Raw genomic sequence first — 26,838 nt, forward strand, 5'->3', positions numbered from 1 at the left:
AGATAGGACCCTGATTCACCATGCAAATGTGAGGTCACCCTAGTACCCAAATTATTAGATTTCAAGTTTACATTTTTGAAGCATATGTTTGTGATTGCGATGGTTTCTCTAGAGTAACAACTACATTCTCAGGATAGGAGATTGAAACAACTCAATTTATATAAACAGTGAATGTTAAAGTAAAAATAATGGATAGGAAATATATCTTCTCAAATACTAGGTGGAGTGTCTGAGCCTGATTTTATTAAGAAAGCTACTCTCAACAAAATGGCAGACAGTGGACTAAACTAACATATCAGAAATGAACTAATCTAACAAGCTGACTTAAAATAATCACAATGAAAGCACTGCTATGACCAAAAAAGTAGCAATACATAGACAAGAAACATAATAATAATACTGGTATTTGTTAAGCACTTACTACGTGCCAACCATTGTTCCAAGCACTAAGGTAGAGACAAGATAAACAATTCCACCTGGGGTTTCACGCAGTCTCTGAAGGAGGGTGAACTGGTATTAATTCCCCATTTTGCAGATGAAGGAAATGAGACACAGAGAGGTTAAGTGAATTGCCCAAGGTCACAGAGCAGGTAAGTAGCAGAGCTGGTATTAGAACCCAGGTCCTCTGACTTCCAGGTCCGTGCTCTTTCCACTAGGGGAGACACAGGAATATCAACAATAATCTTTTTCAAATGGATCCTTCTAAGTTGCAATGTAGGACAAATTCATTTCCAATGAATAAGGTGGTTCATATCCCAAGGTAGAGAAAATAATTTATCTTGGCCTTCTTATAGCCATCCATAATATTTTCATTTCCTAGCATTTTCTGAAAATTCTTCCCCATTGCCTGAAATTGCATACTTCACTTTTTCTACCTCTTTCTTACTTACCTACTCCAATATGAAAGATAGTAATAATAGGCTGATATGCAATATTGCTTTAAAAGTGTGTTATTATGTTCAGCTATTAGCTCGAAGAACAATCTCTTCGAAAATTAAATTCAACTCTGTCTTGTGCTAAATTGAGATTGAAAACTTGGACTAATTCAGACAATGAGAACAATAAAGACTTATAAATCAATCTATGAAAATGACATAAAGTAATTCCATAGACTTAAAATCACATTTAAAAGTTTTTCCTCTTTTAACCAAAATTCCATTTGGGCTATTAGAACAAAAGCTAAAAGGCTCCAATGTCTGCATTCTTTCTGAAATAAATAATTAACAAAGTGATTTTTGACTCTTTTTTTTATGGTATTTGTTAAGCGCTTACACTCTGCCAAGCACTGTTCTAAGCACTGGATTATGAACTTAAATTTTAGGCTACCTGTAACTAAATCTCCCGGCATAGTCACAGTATAGGAAAGTTATTCCATCATTTTTCAGACCGGGAAATTAAGGTCATGCTTTTTCTCCATAGTAGGGCAAAAATCCTAGAGTTTTTGCTTCCCACTCCCAACCTGGTCTGTTACCTGACAAAGATTCTTAGAGAGAAAACATTCTCAGGCACACGACAATAGGGAGGTCCCAAAATGAATAGCAAAGCTGTGTCTTAGCTCTGCATAACAATAAAGTAATAATAATCATGGTACTGTTTAAGCATTTATTATACGTGAGCTCTGTACTAAGTGCTGGAAAAAATGGTAGTCGTGAAGCACTTATGTGCCAAGCACTGTTCTAAGAGCCTGGGTAGATACAAGTCAATCAGGTCAGACACAGTCCGTCCCATATGGGGCTCACATTCCTAAACCCCATTTTACAGATAATATAACCGAGGCCGTGAGAAGTTAAGTGACTTGCCCGAGGTCACACGGCAGACGTGGAGGAGTCAGGATTAGAACCCAGGTCCTTCTGACTTCCAGGCCGATGCTCTATCCACTAAGACACGCTTGTGCCTTGCTCCACAGTTATGAGCAGGGTGACTTTCCTTTTGGCAAGATAATAAATCCTGGGCTGTCTTCCAGGTATCACAAAACAGTTGAGCACTGGGATTTTGCCCCTCTCAGGGTCACGCCTGGAGAGATTCCAGTCCTCTACCAGTCTTGACTCTAGGAGGGAGAGTCAAGCAGAGGTCTGTCCATTCCATTCCTAGCATGGGCAGTGGCCAGCGAGTGGAAGGCCATCAAGTCAAAACTCCCCTGTGCTGGGCAGCAGTGGCGTGGGAGAGTCGAGAGAAGAGACTCGAGTTTACTGTGTGGAAAGAGGCAGTGGTAAACCACTTCCATACTTTCACCAAGGAAACTCTATGGAAACGTTATCAGAACGACTGCAGATGGAGGTGGGCCTTTCTGGGAAAGATGCGTCCATGGCGTCGCTCTGGGTAGGAGATGACTCGACAACATAAGTCAGGACTGTGATTTTGGCCTGGTCAAGTGATTTCAGTACTGATTTCTAACCTCATGGCAGATATCTTATTTGGGAAAGTTTCAGGCATATTGAACAAACAACCCCAATTTTTAAACAGATTTATGAAATATTGCAGATCGGCATCCTAAGGGCCTATGATGTTTTATTTAAAACCCCTTGGGATGATTTCTGTCAATCTATAAGCATTTCTCCAAGTTGTTTAAAAGTCCCATGGAAAAATCACTTACCCTGTGAACAGGGAGTTTCACAATATGCGACCTATTACTTGAAATAACCCTGAAATGAAAATGACATCAATCACCATTATGCAGAAACACTTTCTTTTGAGGAAGCAAAACTTTAAGGTTTATTCTTATTGGGCCAAATATAAATAAATGAATTGTGGTATTTGTTAAGCGCTTACTATGTGCAAAGCACTGTTCTAAGCGCTGGGGGATACAAGGTGATCAGGTTGTCCCATGTGGGGCTCACAGTTTTAATCCCCATTTGACAGATGAGGCAACTGAGGCACAGAGAGGTTAAGTGACTTGCCCAAGGTCACACAGCTGACTAGTGGCGGAGCCGGGATTAGAACCCATGACCTCTGACTCCCAAGTCCACGCTCTTTCCACTGAGCCACACACTGAGCCAAAATACAAAATATTTTGTAACTCTGTTATTTATCGCTTCCCCAAAGTAATCAGCTATCCGTGAGCAGGAAAGATACACATAAAGCTACAAAAATCATTGCAGGCTCACAGTTAAACATGAAAATTCTTACAAATACTGATTAAGTCAATGGAAATCTATAAGAATTGATACTTCCAAAGCCTTATATATCACAATTGATATTTTATTTGAACAAAATCAAATAATTTCTCTCATAACATGTTTTAACCTTAATCTCATTTGTTCCCCTTTTATAAACTCTATAAATTGATGCTGACAAAAGTGGCTCGATGCAGTACATACAACACATTTAGGAGGATAAAGCAAAGAACAAGAAAAGTCCTTCATTTGGAAAGGAAAGATCTACTTTTCTTTTGTATGAAGAGATAAAAGAATTGTGCTGAAATAAAAGGTGGTTAATCAAGCAAGATTATTCCTGTTTGAAGATTAAGTGGTCAAACTTGCACAGTGAAACAATTTTAACTAGGTGAAAGGAGGAAAGGAACCTGTTGCTTTAAAAGAAAAATAAGTGCTTAAGGAATGTGGATCACAAGTGTCCATTTAGAATATAATTTAAGCAAATAGTGGTACTTTTACAGCGCTTAACTTTGTGAGGCGCACTTAACAAAGAGCTTGGTAGACTACAAGAATACAAGAGAATATAAGCTTTGCACACCATAAGCACTCAATAAGTACGATTGAATGAATACAATACAGTTCGGTAATGTATTCAGAAAATGTTTAAAATTGAAAGGAGAGGGGTATTTGTGGCTTAGTTTAACAATTAAAATGGCTCATCCATCCTGGACCTTGCATATATGTGAGTTTTTAAGCAGTCGTTCCGCAGTGGGTTGAGATTTTCAGTGGGCTGAGATTGATAATTCAGAAAGTGTCTGACTAGAGGGCTTGGATCTGGGAAGCGTGAGCAATATGAGGTTCATGGCGTCCTAGGGATCATCCTGCCTGTTGTTTCCTCACCTTGAGCTAAAATGGCAGGTTGGAAACATTACTCTTTCTAGCCTGTTCTGTTTGTCCCTCTTGCCTTTTGAGAAAAGGGGTGTCCACTGATGTCACCCTATCCAGTCCCCCTTTCCGGTGGGCTTCCGTTCTCTCACACCTTTACGATGGAGCCCTGAAGCCTTTGGAAGGGTAGCAAGGGACTGGTTTAACTCCTCCTTCCTCCCTCTAGTCTCCCACTCCAACTTGTCCACGACATAGTGGAAAAAGCACAGGCCTCGGAGTCAGAAGATCATGAGTTCTAATCCTGGCTTTGCCACTTGTCCCGCTGTGTGGCCTTAGGCAAGTGACTTCACTTCTCTGTGTCTCAGTTACCTTATCTGGAAAACGGGGATTAAGACTGTGAGTCTCATGAGGGACGGAGACTGTGTCCAACCCGATTTGCTGGTATCCACCCCAGCGCTTAGTACAATGCCTGACACATAATAAGCACTTAAGTACCATAAGGCCTGGACTGATTCTCTATCTAGTGGATAATTCACAGCTAATCTAGTCCACCTTCCTTCCCGTCGCCTTCTCATCAACACTGAGATATCTCTAAGCCCTGGAGAAGCAAGCCAACCATCTGCAGCTCCTTCTGGGGATTTCTTGACCTAATCTAGGTCTGCCTCCCATCTGGAAGTTTCTGCATTCCTGCTGGTGGGAAGAGCACTACTTGGGAACAGGGAGACCGGAGTTCCAGTTCTTCCAGGAGCTGGCCAATGTAGACAAAGAGCACACGTGCTCTGGGATTTACGATTCACCCCTATCTGCCTTACTCACTCACTGCACTTCACACCTCAGCAGAAACATGACCGCCATCACAAATTACCAGCCTTAGAACCGAGCCTTGGTCTTTCACTCCTGATGGGAGATTCCACCAACACCGCTCTTGCTGACACCACAAAGGTGGTAGCCTTCCACTTGGGAATGGTGCTTCGGTGTCCTGATCTTCATTTCTACTTTTCCCCCTCTTGTCTCCTGCCAACCCCTATCATCTGGGTATCACTGTGGGAAGGGAGTCTGCTGGGTAATCCAATCCACACTTCCAATCATCATTCCAGCTGCGTCATTCACATTGGCAATGGTGGGCATTTGTGCGGGCACTTTCTGGGAAGAAAGAAGCAGGTGTGATATCTGAGAAAATGTAAGTCTCGCTAAAGGCTTTTGGTAAGAGTGGCTAGGCATGTCTGAACGCGTCCATCTATGTGGGAGGACATTTATAGCCACGGAAGTGATTTAAATAATTCACATCCAGGAAATAAATGTGACATTTTAGGAAGGATGATCTACTAAGGCTTATGGTAGAGGAACCAGGGAGAGATTCATGATTGATTCAACCATTCTCCAAGCATCACAGAAATCTTAGAAAGAGGAATTTAGTTCAGTACCAAGACAGAGACAAAGGGAAAGGCTAAGGCTAAACCTGAATCCTTCACTTCTCTAATTATGCAAGTTTTAATAAGTATACATTCAGGCAAACTTCTATAAATTCTCAAAGTCTTATAAAGCTTTCTTGGGCCTAGGCTCATGACTCAGTGGTGATGACAGGATAGTTAGGGGAAAAACAAGAAAGGAGATCGAGCCTAAACCCCTCCTCTCCTGAATATTATAATTCTGCTCAGCTAGCTGATTTGGTCAAAGTCAATTCTTCACAAAGGGTTCCACTCTTCCAGAGGATTCTGGAAAATGCAATCCTTCTGGGCCTTAAGGAATGCATTTCCCGGGAGGAAGAGGATACAAGGAATGACTTTTCACTGGATACATTTTCAGTGGATACATTGAATAGGTTCATGAAAAAAAGGGTTAAAGAAGGAGTTTAACCTCCTTTAACCTCGTTTTATTGACGTTACTTGGGGTCTGAACCTTTTCACAAAGGGAGGCGGGGAAGGAACTGTTCCTACCCTAATTTCCAGTGCTTAATTTGTCCCAGATTCACTGTTTCTTGGTAAGGGTTGGGAGCATGGTGTTGATGTTCACAGGACCCTTGGCTTCTATTTCCTTTAAAATTAAGCCTTTGACCCTTTTATAGTGTTTAATGGCAAAACAATTAGAACCTATGTCCAAAAACTAAAAACATACTGTGACAGAAGAACTACAGTCAAATAAAATACACCACCTTTTATTGTCGGAATCAACATGTACTGCATTCGTCTGCAAAGAATGTATTAATAAATCATTCAATCATATTTATTGACCACCTACTGTGTGCAGAGCACTGTATTAGCACTTGGGAGACTACAATATAACAGAGTTGGTAGACAAGAACACTATATGAGACAATAGGAGCAGCTGAGGTAGACAATTCAGCTTTCATCAAAGGACCTTTCTGGAAGACTTTTAATATTGAGGGTAAACCATAAACAGATACACTGTCTACTGCTAATGAACACAGACTAAAGCAGCAAACTTTATATCGTGAAGAAACAGAAGCTTCGTACCATTGCAACAGAGGATGAGCAAGGGGATCCTGTTTATCCATCTGCTTCTTGATTTCCAGATATGGTGCCTAGAAAAAACAATTATTCCCTTTCATTTTTTTTCCCATTAAAAAATGCCACCATACCACTCCTCCTCTGCCATTATGAAAAAGAATCATACATCGATCGGTCTTTCTAATTTACATTTGTATCTTAAAACTTATGATTTTGTATTAATACAGAAACTCTTATGGGATGAATTTTTAACATAATTAGCAAAGAGAATATTGGATACTTACAAATAAAGCCCAGACTGCATTTTTACAGCTATTCAGAAATTGCACAAGGAAATTGAGACAGAAGTTTCTATAAGGTGAGCTCTTCCTTAATTGAACTAAAAAAAAAATCACTCTGAGTTTTAACTCTTTCAGGTCACAAGAGGAAAATGCACCATCCATTGTCTGCGAGGCAGGAGATGCCCTGCTTTTTCAGATGAGTAAAATGAGACACAGAGGCAAGGCGGACAATAATTCCATCTTCTTCCTATCCGTGCCCTTCTTAATCTTGTACACATCAATCACAGTTCTCCTCAGTTTTTCCTCAGATTGTATTCATATTTTTTTTTAAATAACCTCATATTGAGATTACTCCATCCCGCCTGTTCTTATTGGTTGCTCTTCTCAGTACCATGCCCTTGTTGAAATGTTGTGACCAAAAAGGCAATCAATTCACCAATTTGTGTATATTTTACTTTCTACTCTTTGTCTTTCCTTCTTTCTTCCTCTGGCTCTTCCTTTTTCCCTCCCTCTCAAACTATCTCCCCTTCTCTCACTTAGCTTTTGAGTCAATAAAATTTACTGAGCGCTTACTGTGTGCAGAACACTGAGTTAAGCACTTGGGAGAGTTCAATATAATAAAGAAGACATGTTTCCTCTCTATACCAAGCCTTCGCTTAATGCAAAGGAGAAAAGATTCAACTAGGGTAGATTCAGTGAACCGTAGATAATAATAATAATGATGATGATGAGTACAGTGTTCTAGATACAGTAAGCACACAATAAACACTGTTCATTGATTTATCAGTATTAATGGTATTTATTGAGCTCTTGTGTGCAGAGCACTGAACTAAGTGTTTGGGAGAGCACAATACACTAAAATTGATAGAAATGTTCCTTGCCCACAGTGAGCTTACAGTCTAGAGGGATTGATTGATAGGTGCCAAATACTATACTAAGAGCTGGGGTAGATACAAGTTAATCACTATGGACACCATCTCTGTCCCACATAGGTCTAATCTACTATGACAAAATGGCAGATTACAGAAATCACGAGAAGCAATAATCGCAATCTACCTACACTTCAATAGGTCTTTTGGCTAGCTCAGAGAACATCCTCATCGGCAAACTGTAAAATACTCCTGAATATTCAGGGAGTATACAGCTACCTGGAGAAATACTCAAGGAATAGTAGGTTACCTTTGGCTTATGTCAAACTAGGGGTCTGCACTGAGGATACCCACAAGGATAGTTTCTGGGCCAGCGTCTATTCATGATTTCTATCAATGAACTAATAAAGGAATTGAGAGCATTCATAGTGAAATTACAGGTGATGCTAAATCTTATGAGCTATGGATACTTTTGGAATACAGGAAAAGAAGTCAATTGGGCCGATCTATAATAAAGGATTAAATTTAGTAAGGTGGAGTAAGTAAATTCAGTAATTATATATTTAGAGAAAGAAAAAAACACACAAATACAGGATGGGGAAAGGATTGGTTAAACACGTGCCCTGCAGAAAAGACCCAGGGCCACAGCTGATTAAAGCTGAACCATCTAACAAAGCTATGGTTTACTTAAAAAAAAAAATCAACAACATTCTGGGATGTATCATCGGGAGAATGACAGGAATAAAGTGTCAGGGAGTAATTCTTCTGCTATTTGCTACACTGGCCTGCTTCCTGTCAGAGTACTGTATCCAGTTTGGGCTATTACTCTTTAAAAGGATGTTAAATTCAAGGATATTGGTAGGGCAGGCTGCTAAACTGTTGTTTACATAGCCTTCTGGGAGGTAATAAACTTAAATTACGGAGGTGAAATTAGGGACACTGAAGACTTCTAGAAAACTAGTGTAGCCAAGGAGGTTGTAGTTGACATTCCTGGAGATCTTTGAAGAAAGAATATTCACCAATCAATACTGAACACTTACTTTCATTCAGTACTATTTATTGAGCGCTTACTGTGTGCAGAGCACTGTTCTAAGTGCTTGGGAAAATCCAATAGTGTATAGTTTATTCATTCCCTTGCCTAGAATCCAGTGGTTCAACAAGATGATTTCTCAAGACCCTTTCTTGCAATATAATCCTGGTTCTATGACAGCTAACAGAAAACATTAATAGATTAAAAATTCCTGAAAAATGCCTTCATAAAACCAAAGGATTACTGCAATTAAGTATATTTGACTCGATGCCTAAGCAAAACCAAAGAAATAACCTAATCATGTTAGTGGAAATCTAAAAAAAAGATAGTACTTTACAGATTTTGTTTATCACACTAAACATATCTGAGGATAGTGAATATCAAATTAAAAAGGTTTAACATTATCAGGCATACATTTCTCCCCCTCACTCACATGGAGGGAAAGGTTACTTATAAGAATGGTAATTCCTACGATCTGTGACAGATTATGAATTCACAGCTGTTTTAAAGTCATTATCATCAAAGCATATTTATTGTCTACTGTTTGCAAGATTCATTGTAGGCAGGAAATGTGTCTGTTATATTGTACACTCCCAGGGGTTTAGTACAGTGTTCTGCATACAGTAAGTGCTCATAAATACAACTGACTGATTGACAAAGGCACCCAATCAGAAGGCAGGAGGAAGACTGCTGAGACATAATATGAAATTGCAGTCTTTACTCCTGAGCATTTATCTGCCATAAGACCCAAAGTTTTATATTTTCCACAGATAATAGATCTTAATTTTAAAATATCTTGATGCAGCTAATGTGTCTGTCTTCTACGAATGGTAATAGCATCACAAACATCCTTCTGATTGTAACACTGAATTAAGTTCCTTAATTCTGGCTTTGTTGCCTCTGTCTCTCATTAAATGGTACCACTGCAATTCTACCTATCTTATTTTTAGTAGGAAAAATTGAGGGCTCTCATTCTCTCCCAACTGTCCTCTGACAAAACTTCACCTGGACTCACTCACCTGTGTCATTTCTCTAATGGAAGTAATACTATCCAAGGCTTTCATCACTCTGTCATAGTTCTTCTTCTGTTGAACAAAAAAGTTAACTTTAGCTGGAACTTGCAAATCTCTACAAATCATTTTCTCTACAATATTCATCCCCACAACCCCACGGCTGATGGGACCGTGAGAAGCAGCGTGGCCTGGTGGATACAGCAAGGGCCTGGGAGCCAGAAGGACCTGGGTTCTAATTTCAGTGCCGCTACCTGTCTGCTGTGTGACCTTGGTAAATTCACTTCACTTCTCATTGCCTCAGATGGCTCATCTGTAAAATGGGGATTAAGACTGTGAGCCCCATGTGCGACATGGATTGTGTACAAACTGAATTCTTTGTACCTACCCCAGGGCTTAGTACAATACCTGTCATATAGTAAGCCCTTAACCAATACCTTTTTTTTTTAAAAAAAAAAAGGGGGTGCTTGGTCTCAGGTGGACAGTGAAAATGCGGCTGGATTAGCTAAATGAGAAAGGAGAAGGGAAAAGGACATAAAGCTGCTTCTTTTACTATCTGCTTACAGGGAAATTACAAAAAGAACAAACTGTCCAATCATGAAGCCAGGATACTGATGAACTGGGCCACCACCGATCTGAGCCACACTGCTATATGATCTGAAGAATCCACAGACAAGCAAACAAAAATCTTGTGAATCCTTGACTCTTTAAACTTAGGCTCATGAAAGCTCCATCGGGAGTCCAATTATTCAAATGGAACTATTTACTGACTCAGTAATTTGTTTCCAAATGTCCCCCTGAGGCTCTCAGCATGGGCCTCAGTCTACTGCTGCTGTTTCAGAGACAACTAGAGAGTTGTTCTTCAGAGCGTTTTCTTTTTCACTAACAAATGGAAAGAATTCCAAGCTGGGCCCAGAAAATGCATTTAAAGCAACGTTGATCTAAGGAATGAGACATGCTAGAAGAATTCTGCCCAGTTCAAAAGTGGCACGACTCATCGCCTATCCATCTAGTTCTATCTACTGGGTTGAATGGAAGTTAAAACCCAAAAAACTGAAAATGGAAGGATGCAGAAACTACTTACCCTAGGATTGAAGGCCAACATTTGGGGATCAGTCGGATCTACTACAGAGGGATATGGCTCAAAAATGACGACTTTTCTCGGAGATTCCAACGCAGATCGGCACATAGACACTAATAAATCCACCACCTACAAATACACACATGAAGGCCTGGTTATTCTCCTACAGAATACAGCAAATGATTGCTCAAGAAATCATTTTTGTTTTCTAAAAAGTATCTCGCTTTCTTCTTCAAGGACTTTTTTTTAAAATTTGGATGCTTTCTTGTTTCCTGCAACAACAAAAAAAATCTTGGAAGAAAGCAAGTTTTGGTTTTTTTTTGAAACAAATACATCTGATTCTTCCCTCAAATTGAAACTAATTAATCAATCACTTGCCAAAAGCTCTGTGAAAATGTGTCACAGAGACCTACTGCAATCAATCTGAAGATACAACTGAGCCCCAAGAAACTGATAAAGTTCGCCCATTTTAATTTGCACATAAAGGCAACAATAAATTTGGTCCTGATAACTGGTGACTCATGAAAAATGGTAGAATCAAGTCTGTGGACAGTGTAGACTGGGTTTATTTTAGCTGGCAATGAGAAAAAGAAAGAATGAATACAACAGTAAATAGAACTAATTTGAACTTCAAAGAGGGAAGAATGCATATTAGGAAGACTTTTTTGATCAGCATCACATTAAAGACATTAAGTTCAACTTCAATTTTTACTCTATGGAGATGAATGATACACATCTCAAGAACTGGAACCATTGTGTGACACATGCATGTTCACACGTAACGTACTTTTAGCTTCAGATTTCTCAAGATTTCCAGTGGAGGTTCCAAAATTTAAATATCAGATTGAAAACTTAGCAATATATACAACAGAGTCAGTGAGCATAAAATGGAAAAATATCAAATTGCCCAGCCAAAATATCACTGAAAACACATTACACTAAAAAGAGAGAACACAAACTCTAGGAATTTTGTTCTTTGTGACAAACGCCTTCAGTTTTAAAAGTCTCAGTCAGTCCAAGATCCTAGAGGAAGACATGAAATAAATACTCGAATCACCATCTGTGCCTCTCTTCCTCTGAACAACCCTGCCGCCCCTCCAGATGGGATGAAACCTAAGTCAGAGTACAAATTGTTTTCAGTCTCATCAAAGATGTGAAACTACAGTAACGCTTCTGAGCTCAGGGGGATGGGATGACACACAAGTGACCGCCCTCTTATAATAACATATATTCCAACTTTACTTGCTTTCAGAAAAATAGAAAATGAACTATTTCTCATAACAAAACCAAAAAAAGTCTATAGCAAATATCGGGATCCCTTTATTAAAATGGGTGATAAACTTAAATTTGAATGGCCCTTTTTACTTTTCCTGAATCACTTTCAAAATCAAAGTGCCTTCTGTTTCAATGACATTTCTCAACCATATTCTCTGTTGGATTAGAGAACAGGATATTTTCCATTTGGAATTTATGAACATCAATGAATAGGCTACATCTTTGGTCAGAAGAAATTAAAAGGAAAAAAATCTGGAGTAAGAATGTAACTATTTTACTCACTTTTCTTCCACAATGTACATTAGAAATGGATTGCTATATTTAGACGTGACACTTTGGAAAGACCCTTTCCTTTTACCTAATCTTCTGATTTCAGGTGATCTTGGCACCATCATCTTTTCCCCCTTCAATCAAATTTACCCAGAAACAATGACACAATAACACAAACTCATGTGAGAAGAAACTCATTTTCAAAACACTGGATTAAATCATTTACATTTAGCAACACAGATCTTAATGTGGTCCACAGGCTTCTATTATTTTCCAATGCACTGAGGCACAGAAGGAATGCCAAAATGTATTTATAGACAAGAGAAAGAGAATCATCAACGGTTCTTATTGAGCACTTACTGTAGGCAGAGCCCTGAAAATGCTAAGTACTAAGTACTAAGAGAATGAGAATAAAGGTGCTATCTACTGAGAAGAAAAATAGCAATTAGCATTATCCAGCCCTACCTGAGCTCCAGTTGCAATCTCATCAGCAGCTTCATTCATCACTCCGAGAGTTTGGAATGCGAATACACACAGCTCCCGTTCACACACTGTAGGCTATCAGACACATAAACAAAGACACAACTTTTTTTCCATTTCATAACTACTGAACTGTCTATGACTTTATAAAACAATGAAAGGTATAAATTCCCGTTGCGTTAGCTATTAGCCTGGGACTTATTAAACTGTCATCTGAAATCACCAGATTTTAAAAGTTGATCATTTCAGTTGTCAACTGAAGATTTATTTGGCAATTCAAAGACTATTTAAATTTAAATAAAAATCAACTAGTGCTTTCTTGTTGCAATAGAATGAACTGACTCTTTGGCAGAATACTTAAACTCTAGTTTGGCTAGAAGATTAATCTTTTCTTATAGTGATTATTATTGGTGTTATTTGTAGCAATAACAGTACCAATAACAACAGTAATTGTCATATTTTTAAGTGCTTATCATGCACCAAGCATTCTGCAAAGCACTGGGGTAGATATAAGATAATCTGATCATCTTCATCTATGGAATTTATTAAGTGCTTACAGTGTGCAGAACACTGAACTAAGCACCTGGGTGAGTATTCAATTGTATTAATTGAGCGCTTACTGTTTGCAAAGCACTGTACTAAGCGCTCAGGAGAGTGTGCTATAACATCAGATGCATTAACTGCCCAGAAGGAGCTCACAGTCTAGAGGGAAAGACAGACATGTCCCACATGGGCTCTCAGTCTAAGGGGTAGGGAAAACAGGTCTTCTTTATCCATTTCACTGATGAGACAACTGAGGCACAGAGACGTTAAAAGGTTACACAGCAGGCAAGTGGTGGATTCGGGAATTAGAACCGGGGCCTCCTGATTCTCAGTTCTGTGTTGTTTCACCTAGGCCATACTTTCTGAGGAGAAAATGCTTCCATATTGTTCACATACTTCTTCTCTGATTATCTTGTATCAAGCACACAGCATGGTCCCTAATAACTATCATAATAGAATAATAAAAAATATCTACTATGAGCCCTTGTGGACCAGAGATGATTTCTGATATGACTGACACATAGGAAGTGCTTAGTAAATATCATCATTACTATTACCATTACTAAGAACCTTCTGGAAATGAAGCACTGGGAGAGTACAAGAGAGTTAGTAGACATGATCTTAATTTCAAAGTAATTTCCAATATGTTGGGCAGTCACTAAAGCCATTGTACAGATGAAAAGCAGGAGGAAAAGAATTGATAATACTAGAGCTAAAATATTAGATATGGGCAGAAATGCAACAAGTGGTTGTGAGTGAATAAGTGTGTAGTCGGCACAGAAGTGCTGAAGTGGTACTTGGGGAGGGGGGTGGATACAACTGGGGAAGAAAGAAAATTAATTAAGGCCCCTTTGGAAGAGATGTGATTTCAGATGGGCTTTGAAGAAGGAGAGAACTATGATCTGGTGGATTTGAAGAGAGGGAGTTCCAGGCAGGACGGAAGGTGGGAGAAAAGGACTAAGATGCAGGAAGGACAAGAACGAAGCCCATTGAGTCGGTGAGCTTGAGGCAACATTTAAAGACTTAATAGTTCAACTCGATGAATATCTATATGTTCTATGTCCAAACTACAGGAATCACCAAGTCTGGAGGCTCTCAAGCCGGGTCTAGGGTAAGAAAACAAATCAGTCAGAGCAAACAAGAGTGCCAATGAATTAATTGCTCCACAAACCAAATCTATAGAGTGGAATTCCACTCTGCTTCAGGTAAATGCTCTGCCAATAATAAGCTCACTCATTTCCTAACCACTGAGAGATGCACTGGATTGGTTGCAAAGACTTTGACTTCAATAACCTCGTGAAGTCCATAGCACTGAAATATTGGCTTCACAATTACTTTGGAAGAGCTCTCATATTTCAGTCTAATACTGGTGTCACCCATTTGATTTATCTTATCTCCTAAGTTCCATTGCATTAGGTAGCAGATGGAGCCTAACATGATCCAATTCACCGTGCCACTGCACCCAAGACAAAAGGCCTTTTTTATTGCTATTGCTTTTATGCTTATTCAACTTAGAAGATGACTTAGTCACTTGCTTAAATAGGAGAGAAAATATGGGACTGACCCTCTCTGCACTACTGCATAAAAGTTTCAAATTCCTGGCTTACTTTCTTCTTGTAATAATAATGATAACAGTTATGATATTTTTTAGGTTCTTACTATGTGCCAGGCACTGCACTAAGCACTGGGGTGGATACAAGCAAATTGGCTAGGGGACAGTCCCTGTCCCAGGCGGGGCTCGCTGTCTTAACCCCCACTTTACAGATGAGGTAAGTGAGGCTCAGAGAAGTGAAGTGACTTGTGGCATTCTAAGATCAATAGATTGACCATGTCTTGGAGCCCCTATCATTCACCTCTGCCACCCACTCCAGATTCTAGTACCCAGTCGTCTACCACTCCCCAGGTCCCACCTCCAACTTTCTGATCCATTTTTGATCCCTTTCTCATGTTCTTTCTTTATTTATCTCTACATTAGTCCTTGGGGACTTTAATATGCATATAGATGGTCCTGATAACCCTTCTGCTGCCCACTTTCTATTACTTCTCAGCTCCACTGTGTCTGTCCTCTGAATGTATATCAGGGAAGAAGGGAAATTAAATGAGAATAAATGTTTATCAGAACCTATGTCATATAAAAAGAAACACTGACAAGTGAAGGGATTTTCTTTATTACTGGATTCTCCTGTCTCCATATTTTCAATGAACTATCTTTCCTTTGGCCCTTATTATCAATCTGCCACCAAGAGGATACTTATCTCTTCTCCCTCCCTCATGCTGGTGATATTTTCCTTATTTCTATACAATGTTAGCAGGCAAAATTTGCAAAGACTCTGGGGATTAAGGACTATTTAAATACCACATCCCAGGGTTCATGACAGCTTATAGTCCCAGCAACATTGAGCTCCCCAAAATAATTAACACGGAAAATATTTGGTTCCTAAATTCAATTTCTTTGAAAAGAAGCCTTCATTTTAGGATTGAATCTCATCAGAGAGGAAGGGTTATTAAAACAAAGATTTAGGATATTTAAGGAGACAGCCCTTCAGTCAGGACTCCAGTAATATTTTCAAATGCAATCCAATACTTGGTAGAAATTGGAAATGGGAAATTATTATAATGAATCATCAAATCCATTAGCTGGAAGACCTTGAAAAATTATTTTCCTGTAATACCTGCTCACATTCGACTAAATCAAAATAAATAAAGGTTTGCTGTTTCCATGATAGCATATACACTATGGCTATGCCTAGCCAACCTACGGAATATAAGTAGTACAGAGTCTTCAGTAACACCTAAATTATTCTGAGAGAGAGAGAAAGAGAGAAGTATGAAAGAAATAGAAGTGTGAGAGAAAGAGAAGTGTGAAAGAATAGTGTGCGACACAGAGGAGTGAGAAAAAGAGAAGTGTGAGAGAGTGGTGTGAGAGATACAGAGAAGTGTGAGAAATAGAAGATGAGAGAAAGAGAAATGTGTGTAAGAGAGAGAGAAATGTGAGAAAGATGTGAGAAAGAAAAAAATGTCAAAGAAAAAATGAGAGAGAAAATGTGTGAGAGAAAAAAGTGAGAAAGAAAAAATGAGAAAAATGTGAGAAAGCTAAAATGTGGGAGAAAGCAAAAAATGTGAGAGACAAAGAAGGAAATGTGAGAAATAAAGAGGGAAATGTGATAGAAGGAGAAATGTGAGAGAGATATGTGAAAGAAAAAATGTGAGAGAAGGAAAAAATGAGGGAAAAATGAAAGGAAAAATGAGAAAGAAAAAATGTGAGAGGAAATGTGCAAAAGAGAAATGTGAGAGAAAAGGAGAAAGATGTGATGGACAACAGGGAAATAGATCAATCAAATGTATTTAATCGGGCACTTTCTAAGTTCAGAATACTGTCCAGAGCTCTTGGGAGAGTACAATACAACAGAGTTGGTCGACCAAAATTCCTACCCATCAAAAGCTTACACTTTAGGAGGGGGAAAGAGAGTGATAGGGAAAGAGAAAGGAGAGAGACAATGAGAGAGTCTCATTTAAAAAAAAACCTTACTCCTGAGGCAGACTGTCTAGAGAAGCAGCGTGTTCCAAGAAACAATCTTGAATCTCACTTAACTCCCCTCCGAAGTATAGTACCCTTGCAGGAGGAGTGGAACAGAATAAAATGGGAGAAGCAGGTCTACTGGATAGAGCACAGACCTGCACGTCAGAAAGACCTGGGTTCTAATCCTGGTTCTGCCATTTGTCTGTGACCTTGGGGAAAGTCATTTAACTTCTCTGTGCCTCGGTTACCTCATCTGTAAATTCCACACACAATAAAGCCATGTGACAAATATCCGTGGTCCTTCCTGGCAATCCCTTGGTTCAGTGAATTTGTTTCTCCCAAGCTAGATCTCCCTGTACCTTCTCCAAAACCCATATCATTTAACAGCTACCCCCTCCCTTTCATCCTCCAAGTTTCACTGCTTTTACTTGCTACTCCATGCATCAGCCTACTCGACTCTCTCCAAGTTGGCATCTTTCTTTACTGTTTCTCACTATTTGTGTCACAGTTTACATTGATCTCCCCCTGTTCAAATTCACATTCCTCAGATCACTCTCTGCCTCCCTGCTTTCCTCATGGCTTCCCAGACACTTCTGGAGCAGGTATTTCCTGGTACCCAAACAAATCATAATAATAGTATTATTTAAGTGCTTCCAATCTGCTACATGCTGTACTAAGGGCTGGGGCTGTTACAAGATAATCAGGTCAGATTATCCTGTCCTGTTCCTCGTGTGGGCTCACACCCTAAGCAAGAGGGGAAAAAGGTTACTTAATCCCCATTTACAGATGAGGATTGAGAAATTAAGTGATCTGCCCAAGGACACACAGCACTCAAGGGGCAGAGCAAGGTTTAAAACACAGGTTTTCTGAGTTCCAGTCCTGTGCTCTTACTTTTAGGCCATGTTACTTCTACCTAGCACCTAAAACCTTAGACTGTGACTAACTTCTGTTAATGTCTGGTCCACAGCTAGATTGTCAACTCCTTGAGGACCGGAATCATGTCTACTAATTCCACTGTAGTCTCCTAAAAACGAAGTGTAGTGCTCTGCCCAGATTAAGAGCTCAATAAATACCACCGACTGATTGATTAGCACCTGCTAACTGCTTAGGCTTTAGTGTCTTGTTAGTATTCTGGGGGAGAAGTGTTTTGAATCATTCCTGGATAGGAGAGTGTCCCTGGGAGGCTCTGGCTGCAGGTACATCATGTTCTTATTTATAAATCTTTTTCCCTGAGGAAATTAATTCCCCATAAATTCAGGATTGAAACTTACCCGAAGCATGGGGCCATTTTGAAACACATGAGGCTCATCACAAACGACACAATATTCATTCAAAACAGGTATCCGTTGCTCAGCAAACTCTATGGTCTGAGGGCAGAGAGAGGGAGAATAAGAAGAGCTGCTTAGAAATGAAGAAAATTCAGCTCAAACCAGAAACCATTTCTGACACCGAACCCTCATCGCCTCACCTGCACCAGGAATCCTCGGTCTCGGATTGGAATGCATTTTGCACCATAATTTTGCTGTTAAAGGAAAGAGGAAAATAGCTTCATTATAAGAAACTATCGGAATCCTGAATAGGATGTGAAAGAAACTCAGTACTACATTTACATATCTACACCAAAAATACCTACTACAATATCTTTTAAGGTTCAACCTTTACAACATGGCTAAAATCTGCCATTTTCCTCTCCATCCAAACTGTTACCACATTAATCCAAACACTGTCCTGTCTCGTATTGATTTATTTTATCAGCCTCCTTGCCGATGTCCGAGCCTCCTGTCTCTCCCCACTCTAGTCAACACTTCACTCTGCTGCCCGGATCATTTTTCTACAAAAACATTCAGTCCATGTTTCCCCACTCCTCCAGAACCTCGGGTGGTTGTCCACCCACCTCTGCACCAAACAGAAACAAGAAGGCACTCAATCACCTCGCCCTCCTACCTCACCATTCTCCTACTACAACCCAGCCTGCACATTTCACTCCTCTAATGCCACACTACTCACTCTATCTCTATCTCATCTATCTTTCCGCCAACCTCTCGCCCCTGCCATTCCCCTGGCCTGGAATGCCCTCCCTCTTCATATCTAACAGAAAATTACTCTCTCCATCTTCAAAGCCTTATTGAAGGCACAGTTCCTCCAATAGGTCTTCAATGAGTCAGCCCTCATTTCCTGTTCTTCTACTCCCTTCTGCATCACCCTGCCTTGCTCCTTTTATTCACCAGCCCGGCCCCCAGCCCCACAGCACTTATGCACATACACGAATTTTATTTATATTAAGGTCTGTCTTCCCCTCTAGACTGTAAGCTCCTTGAGGGCAGGGGCTGTGCATGCTAAATCGTTGTACTGTACTCTCCCAAGCACTTTGTAGAGTACCCTGCACACAGTAAGTGCTCAATAACCACGAATGACTGATTTTAAAATCGCTATACATTTACATCATTATTTAATTAGGTAATTGTATTTATGGTGGTTTTTAATCACTGTTTTAAAATATATTGACATTTTTTGGATCTTGGGAACCCACTAATGCACTTTACATTACCTCTATGGAAAAATAAGCTTCACTTGGTGCTTTTTGACTTAACACTGTATATTCATGAAGCAATTACGAGTGCTAAAGTATCTATCTGCCTCCCCTAACAGATTGTAAAATCCTTGAAGGAAGGAATTGTATCTATTAACTCTATTAAACTCTTCCAAGCACTAAGTACAGTGCACTGCACACAATAGGCACCTCGTTCATTCATTCCATCATATTTTTTGAGCACTTCCTGTTTGCAGAGCACTATATTAAGCACTTGGGAGAGTACAATACAACAATGAACAGTAAACAAAAAGCCTCCTCCTAATTTCTCCTTGGATTAATTTGGGGTGCCATAATGATAATGCCTAGCCTTTGCTTCGCTCACAAAGGATCTTTCCTTTTTTTTTTTTAGGTCAGGGGTTCTAATCCTGACCCAGCCACATCTGCTGCGTGACCTTCGGCAAGTCACTTCACTTCCCTATGCCTCAATTATCTCGTCTTTAAAATGAGGATTGAGACTGTGAGCCCCACATGGGACAGGGACTGTGTCCAACCTGATTTGTTTGTGTCTACCTCAGAGCTTATTATAGTGCCTGGCACGTAGTAAGCACTTAGCAACTACCATAATTATTATGATCATTTTGTAAACAGCTATTCCCTTCTTTTATTCTACCCATCTTCATAAATGCTTACCTCAACACAGACAAATGTTCACACAAGGTCACCCAAATGCCAAAACATATGTGCATAAATACACGCTACTCACACACTTGTATACACATTCAGAAGTACCTATGTATGTATTTAAACAGCCAAAAAATATACACACTACAAGTTGTAAGGGTACTTCAAGTACCTATCTATGCATGTATTTAAATAGTCAAAAAATATACACACTACAAGTTGTAAGGGTACTTCAAGTACCTATCTATGCATGTATTTAAACAGCTAAAAAATATATATACTAGAAGTTGTAATGGTACTTATTGGGTATACACTGGGTTTGAGGCACTGTACTAAGCATTTGGGAGTGTTGCCTTCTCCATTAGAGGGGAAGCACCCTGTGGGCAGGAAACTTGCAATTTCATTATTCTATACCTCCCCAAGAGCCTAGTACATTAAATGGTACTCAAGAGAAGTGGCGTGGCTCAGGGGAAAGAGCATGGGCCAGTCAGAGGTCGTGGGTTCTAATCCCAGCTCCGCCACCTGTCAGCTGCGTGACTTTGGGCAAGTCATTTGACTTCTCGGTACCTCAGTTCCCTCATCTGTAAAATAGGGTTAAGTCTGTGAGCCTCATGTGGGACAACCTGATTATCCTGTATCTACCTCAGCACTGAGAACACTGCTCGGCACATAGTAAACCCTTAACAAATACCAACTTTATTTTTTTTTAATATTATTGCCACTCGAAAAAGTTCCTTGGAAGCACTGAACTTCCCAGAGTTTAAACTCTTTTCTGGACCTGGATGAGTGCGGGAATCATCTTTCTTCTTCCTCTCTTTCCAACTCTTTCTTCTGATTTACACGAAGCTCCTCCAAATCCATAAGGAAAAGGGTAAATTGGAGCATGAGTTTAGCCCCGGAAGGAGGGGAATCTGGCAGTTCCACCCTGTCGCTCTCTACCTACTAGGACAGATCTGTGCTGAGCCAAGGAGAGCAAGCAGACACCAAGCACTTTACTGGTTAGTCAGCTGAAAGGGTTTCTACAAAAATCTTCAGGCCATGTTTCCCTGCTCCTCCAGAAACTCCAGTGGTTGCCCATCCATCTTCGCAGAAAAAAAAAAACTCCTCACCATTGGCTTTAAAGCCCTCAATCCCCTTGCCCCCTCCTACCTCACCTTGCTCCTCTACTACAACTCCACCCACACAGTTCACTCCTCTAATGCTAACCTTCTCACTATGCCTCCATCTTGTCTATCTCATTGACAGGATGCAAACGTAAATAGAAATAAATAAATTGCAGATATTTACATAAGTGCTGAGGGGCTGGGAGAGGGGGTGAATAAAGGGAGCAAGACAGGGTTGGTATTTGTTAAGCGCATATTATGTGCCGAGCACTGTTCTAAGCGCTGGAGGAGATACAGGGTAATCGGGTTGTCCCACGTGAGGCTCACAGTTAATCCCCATATTACAGATGAGGTAATTGAGGCACAGAGAAGTTAAGTGACAGTCACACAGTGGGCAAGTGGCAGAGCCAGGAGTCAAACTCATGACCTCTGACTCCGAAGCCCCGGCTCTTTTCCACTGAGCCACGCTGCTTCCTGCGACAGGGTGATGCAGAAGGAAGCTGAACAAAGGGAAAAGAGGGTGTCTGACTCTACTGCTGGTAGAATATATCCTAGGAGGTGGGGACAAGTCTAGCCAGCTCTCTTAAATGGCTCAACTATGTCCTACCCTGCTCTGACCCTTTCTGGCATCAGCAGTCCTGCTCCACTCTCCCCCACATAGCTGCATAGGTTTCTCCTGCCATTAATGCTGCCATACCTACCAAGTCCTGGGCCTCAAAGTCAGATAAGCAGCACCCAGGTGGCAACAACTGCATGGTAACTCTCAAAGTTCCTTATAATTATAAATCTATATTAAAGAGAGAGAAACAGGAAGAGAAAGTGTGCATGCAGGGGAGACAGAAAGAGAGAGAGGGCATGGGAGAGAGGAAGTGTGGGAGAGAGAGTGTGTGGGAAAGAAAGAGCGTGGGAGAGAAAGAGCGTGGGAAAGAGAAAGAGCGAGAGTGGGGAGGCAGAGACGGAGATCGGGAAGTTCAGAGCGAGACACAGAGGAGGAGAAAAGGAGAGAGATAAAGGTGATATATTGTATAAAACTAGGACTTTAAAAATATTTCACTAATGCTACACTGTATTCATCCAAATAAATGATCACTTTCAAAATACTCTGAAAAACCTTCTTTACCATTTAATTACACATAGAAACAGCCCCATTTAAATGGGCAATCTTTGGGCTAAAAGATCATCTTGAATTAAACATAAACATGAAACAAATACTGATAGGAAATGGTTTTGAGAATTCACTCTGTGGCTTTCCTACTAGAAACTCATATTATTCTGACAATAACTGGGATTAAATTGGGACGGTAAAGTAAAACTACCAGGCTAGGCCTGTTCCTGTTCCAAAATAAAGACTTTGCTTTTCAGCTACAGATCCCACACGTGTTGGATGTGAAAGATCTTATGGCCCACACTGAATCGACGTGCACGCTGTGCCTGAAGTAAGGAGCAAAAAGAGGAAGACGGTCACTCACAGCTGTCTGAGGAGATGAGGACGATGACGGAGTTAGGATGCCAATCAGACCTGAGGTGAGAGAGAGCCTCCTGCCTTCTACAATAGCCTCTTTGAAGAGCTCTGTCCTGGATGACTTGGGAGCGCTGGAATACGTCTTGCTGAGCAATTTGTGGTTCTTCAATCCGTCGAGCTCCTCCACCCTCAGATTACTCGAATAAGACCTGCTTAAGAGTTTATGGGGTTTCAAGGTGCTGCCGTGTTCACACCGGGGATCCCCGGAACACGATCGAGTCAACGGTTTATGCGGCTTTAAAGCGACGCACTCCTCCTGCTTGCCCCCCATAGCCGGGCAGGCGCGATTGAGCAGCCGGTGGGGTTTCATGGCCGGGGCCGGCTCGGTCCGCGGATCGCCGGACAGGGACCGGCCCAGCGCTCGGTGGGACTTGGCGACGCAGACGTCCTCAGCCTTGACCGTGCTGGAACACGTCCTCCGCAGCAACTTCTGCGTTTTAGAGATGCCATCTGGATCCGATTTCAGTTTGGATTTGTTTTTACCGCAACCCGGAGGGGGATAACTTGGCGACCTCGTAAATAGAAGGAGGGGAACATTTTCGTTCATTCAATTAATCTTATTTACTGAGCACTTACTGTGTGCAGAGTACTGTACTAAGCCCTTGGGAGAGGACTACAGAATAATAAACAGACACATTCCCTGCCTACAATGAGCTTACGGTCTAGAGGGGGAAACAGACATTAATAAAAATAAATACAGATACGGAAAATAAATTGCAGATGTTTTGTGACACGTTCAGCACGTCCTGCCTATGAGAGAGATGATTTTTGCCAGCAGGGCTGGGTTCTAAGCAACGATGTCCTTCCATTTAGTTTACAGTGTTAGAAAAGCACCTGACACGTAGCAGGCATAATAATAAAGATATATTTGTTAACTGTTTACTATTTGTCAAGCATTTTCTAAGCACTGGGATAGATACAACTCCCACAGGACTTATGTATATATCTGTAATGTTATTTATTTGAATCGATACCTGTCTCCCCGCCTCTAGACCGTGAGCTCATCATGGACAGGGACTGTCACTGTTTACTGTTGTACTGTTCTTTCTCAAATGCTTAGGACAGTGCTCTGCACATGGTAAACACTTAATAAATACAATTGAATGAATGAATCAAAGTTAATCGGGTTGGAAACAATCCCTGTCCCACACTGGCTCCCAGTCTTGATAGTCTTAGACGCTTAACAAATACCATAATAATAGTAATTTAAGTGTTGGGGTTCATGGTATTCATTCATTCAATAGTATTTATTGAGCACTTACTATGTACAGGGCACTGTACTAAGCACTTGGAATGTACAATTCGGCAACAGATAGAGACAATCCCTGCCCAATAACAGGCAACAGCCTGACCTAGTGGACAGAGCACGGGCCAGGGAGTCAGAAGAACCTGGATTCTAATCCCAGCTCTGCCACTTTCATTCATTCAATCGCATTTTTTAAGCGCTACTGTGTGCAGAGCACTGTACTGAGTGCTTGGGAAAGAACAATACATTGGGAAAGAACAATACAACAATACACAGAGACAATCCCTGCCCACAGTGAGCCCAGAGTCTAGAGGTGGGGGAGACAGATATCAAGACAGATAAGGAAAATTTTAAGTGTTGTTGGGCTGGGGGGGAGGGGGTAAGAGCAAAGACAGCAAGTTAGGGCGATGCATAAGGGAGTGGAAGATGAGGAAATGTGTCTGCTGGGTGAATTTGGGCAAATCACTTCACTTCTCTATGCCTCAGTTACTTTGAGCTCTTGTGGGATGTGGACTGTGTCCAATCTGCTCAGTTTGTACTTACGCCAATCCTTAGTAGTGTCTGGTACATAGTAAGTGCTTAACATATTATTAAAAAAATTGCCTCATGCTATGAAAGAGACTTACAACTCCCCAGATCTCCCTAAAAATTCTGTTGGAATGTGTTTTATAAAAAGCACTGCATTTGAACAAAGAGGGATAAGAAACAATAATGATGGTATTAAGCGCTCACTACATGCCACACACTGCTCTAAGCGCTGGGGTAGATACACGTGGGGCTCACAGTCTTAACTCCCATTTTACTAATGAGGCACAGAGAAGTTAAGTGACTTGCCCAAAGTCACACAGATGACAGTGGCGGAGTCAGGATTGGAACCCATGACCTCTGACTCCCAAGCCCGGGCTCTTACCACTGACCCACACTAAAAAGTAGTGTACAAACCTAATGAATCATTTGAGAAGTGTGGTTTGGTGGAAAGAGTATGTGACTTGGAGACTGTCTCTATCTGTTGCCGATTTGTACATTCCAAGCGCTTAGTACAGTGCTCTGCACATAGTAAGTGTTCAATAAATACTATTGAATGAATGAATGAATGAATGAATGAATGAATGAACAAGAGACCTGAGTTCCAATCCCAGTTTCATCACTTGCCCTCTGGGACCTTGGCGAAGTCACTTAACATTTCTGTGCCTTAGTTTCCTCATCTGTAAAATGGGCATCAAAACCATGCTCTCCCTTCCCCTTAGACAATGAGCCTAATAAGGGACAAGGCCCGTGTTTAATCTGATTGTATTGTATCCCAGTGCTTGGCACAAAATAAGCATTTAACAAGAACAATGCTTGGCACACAATAAGCGCTTAAAAAATACCATTAAAAAATACCCCAATTATTATTGTTCGCAGTAGCAGCAAAATGTAAAATGGAGATCCAGGCCCAAACTCTTAATCAATGTAATGTACTAAGTTTTTACAGGGTGCAGAGCACCGTACTAAGCATTTAGGGGAGTTCACTACAATAGTGTTGGTAGACATGATCCCTGTCTTCAAGGTGTTTACAGTCTACTGGATGCAACGAGGAAGGCACTTAATTGAGAGCTACTTGAAGTCATAAATGTGAGAAAGTGCCTCGAAAGGGAAAATGAAGGAAAAGTCTAACAAAAACACATGCTTTATCTTGTAAAGCCACTGAGGTTACCTGCGCAAGGTAGAAAATATGTGCAGAGGGGATTTCACCTTCTTCTCAGACAGTTTCTTGTTGTGCGAACAATTGGACTTCTCTTTGCTCTGTTTCCACTGCTGTGTAACGAAGGTCTGCATAATTCTGTCATTGTGAAAACGATTCACTCATTATGATCCCCCGCAATTTCAAATCAGCTTTGTACTACCAGTGTGCAGAAAAATCTCTCCATTCCAAGGGAGACTAGTTTCCTTCTCAAATTGTTGTAACGATTTGGAATAAAAATTCAGAATTATTTTCCCTCGAGAAACATCAGATACTATAGGAAAATTGCTTTCAAAAAAATTTTGATTTCTACTGTTGTAGGCATCACGGCATTCCTATCTATGAAGCTTTGAAAAATCAGGCTAATAATGATAATTCTAAAAACTTAGAGCAAACGAGGATAACACTTTCAATGAAAACAATTATTATTTGATTATTTTATTGGTGAGGGCGCCTGAAATAGGATGGTGTTTACAGCTCTCAAGACCTAACTTCAAACCACTCTTATAACCTTTCTTCGCAGTACTGCGGTGTAAGAGGACTAAAATGGAAAGAGAATCAGAGGAAGAACAAAATGTTTTAACACCTTTCATAAATGACTATTTTTAATGCAGTGGAATTGACAATGCAATTTTTCAAAAATTTCAGATTATATTTTCTAAAAGTAAAAAAGATTTTAGTTTGACATTTCACTTTCTAAAGACCAAATCAAGCTAATTTTAGTTATATTTAACACCATTTTACCACTTTGCCAAGGGGCTTCAAATCCTCCCTTTCAGTTTACTTCCCAATGGAGAAGCTTTGGCGGGTTTGAGACAAAAATAAGAAGTTTTACAAGGAACTTCTTTTCTCCATAAATACTATAAACTACATTTTCTAAACTATTTAGCACTTACAGACTTAGTCTCCTAACCTACCAACATTTAGGAGAATTAGAGACTACTCAATAGAACATTAAAGTTTTTCATTGATGCTTAATGATCATACCTAAAATTAGCTGGATTCAGTCAACGCATTATTCAAATGACGTAGAATTTAGGTGACGTCAATTACCATACTGCTAAGCGTTTCTTGATTCAGTGCTTTAGAACTCACGGAATCATTAACAGTACGTCAAATTCTCACCTGGCTCATTCGCTTCAGAACAAGAAGCTTCTATTGATTTCATATGGAAAAAAGCAGTTAAATACAAAGAAAACTCTGCTTCCTTGAAATATATTTTTGTC

At 40.3% G+C, this 26,838-nt stretch overlaps 1 protein-coding gene across 2 annotated transcripts in view; it reads right to left on the minus strand.

Annotated features, from left to right (window-relative positions):
* PARP8 (poly(ADP-ribose) polymerase family member 8) overlaps window positions 1-26,838 on the minus strand; it is a 132,061-nt gene that overhangs the window by 15,833 nt on the left and 89,390 nt on the right. For both annotated transcript variants that reach the window (XR_003760477.2, XM_029067340.2), the window contains exons 11-19: window positions 25,586-25,711; window positions 22,591-23,155; window positions 18,273-18,326; window positions 18,076-18,171; window positions 12,727-12,819; window positions 10,720-10,845; window positions 9,645-9,710; window positions 6,452-6,519; window positions 2,594-2,642 (exon numbers count right to left, since the gene is read on the minus strand). Coding sequence is in view for 1 of the 2 variants with exons in the window: in XM_029067340.2 (XP_028923173.1) it covers window positions 2,594-2,642; window positions 6,452-6,519; window positions 9,645-9,710; window positions 10,720-10,845; window positions 12,727-12,819; window positions 18,076-18,171; window positions 18,273-18,326; window positions 22,591-23,155; window positions 25,586-25,711 (1,243 nt within the window). In the remaining variant the exon portion in view is untranslated. The remainder of the gene's footprint in view (window positions 1-2,593; window positions 2,643-6,451; window positions 6,520-9,644; window positions 9,711-10,719; window positions 10,846-12,726; window positions 12,820-18,075; window positions 18,172-18,272; window positions 18,327-22,590; window positions 23,156-25,585; window positions 25,712-26,838) is intronic.

The sequence above is a fragment of the Ornithorhynchus anatinus genome, chromosome 1, assembly GCF_004115215.2.
Source record: "Ornithorhynchus anatinus isolate Pmale09 chromosome 1, mOrnAna1.pri.v4, whole genome shotgun sequence".
NCBI classification, from domain to species: domain Eukaryota; kingdom Metazoa; phylum Chordata; class Mammalia; order Monotremata; family Ornithorhynchidae; genus Ornithorhynchus; species Ornithorhynchus anatinus.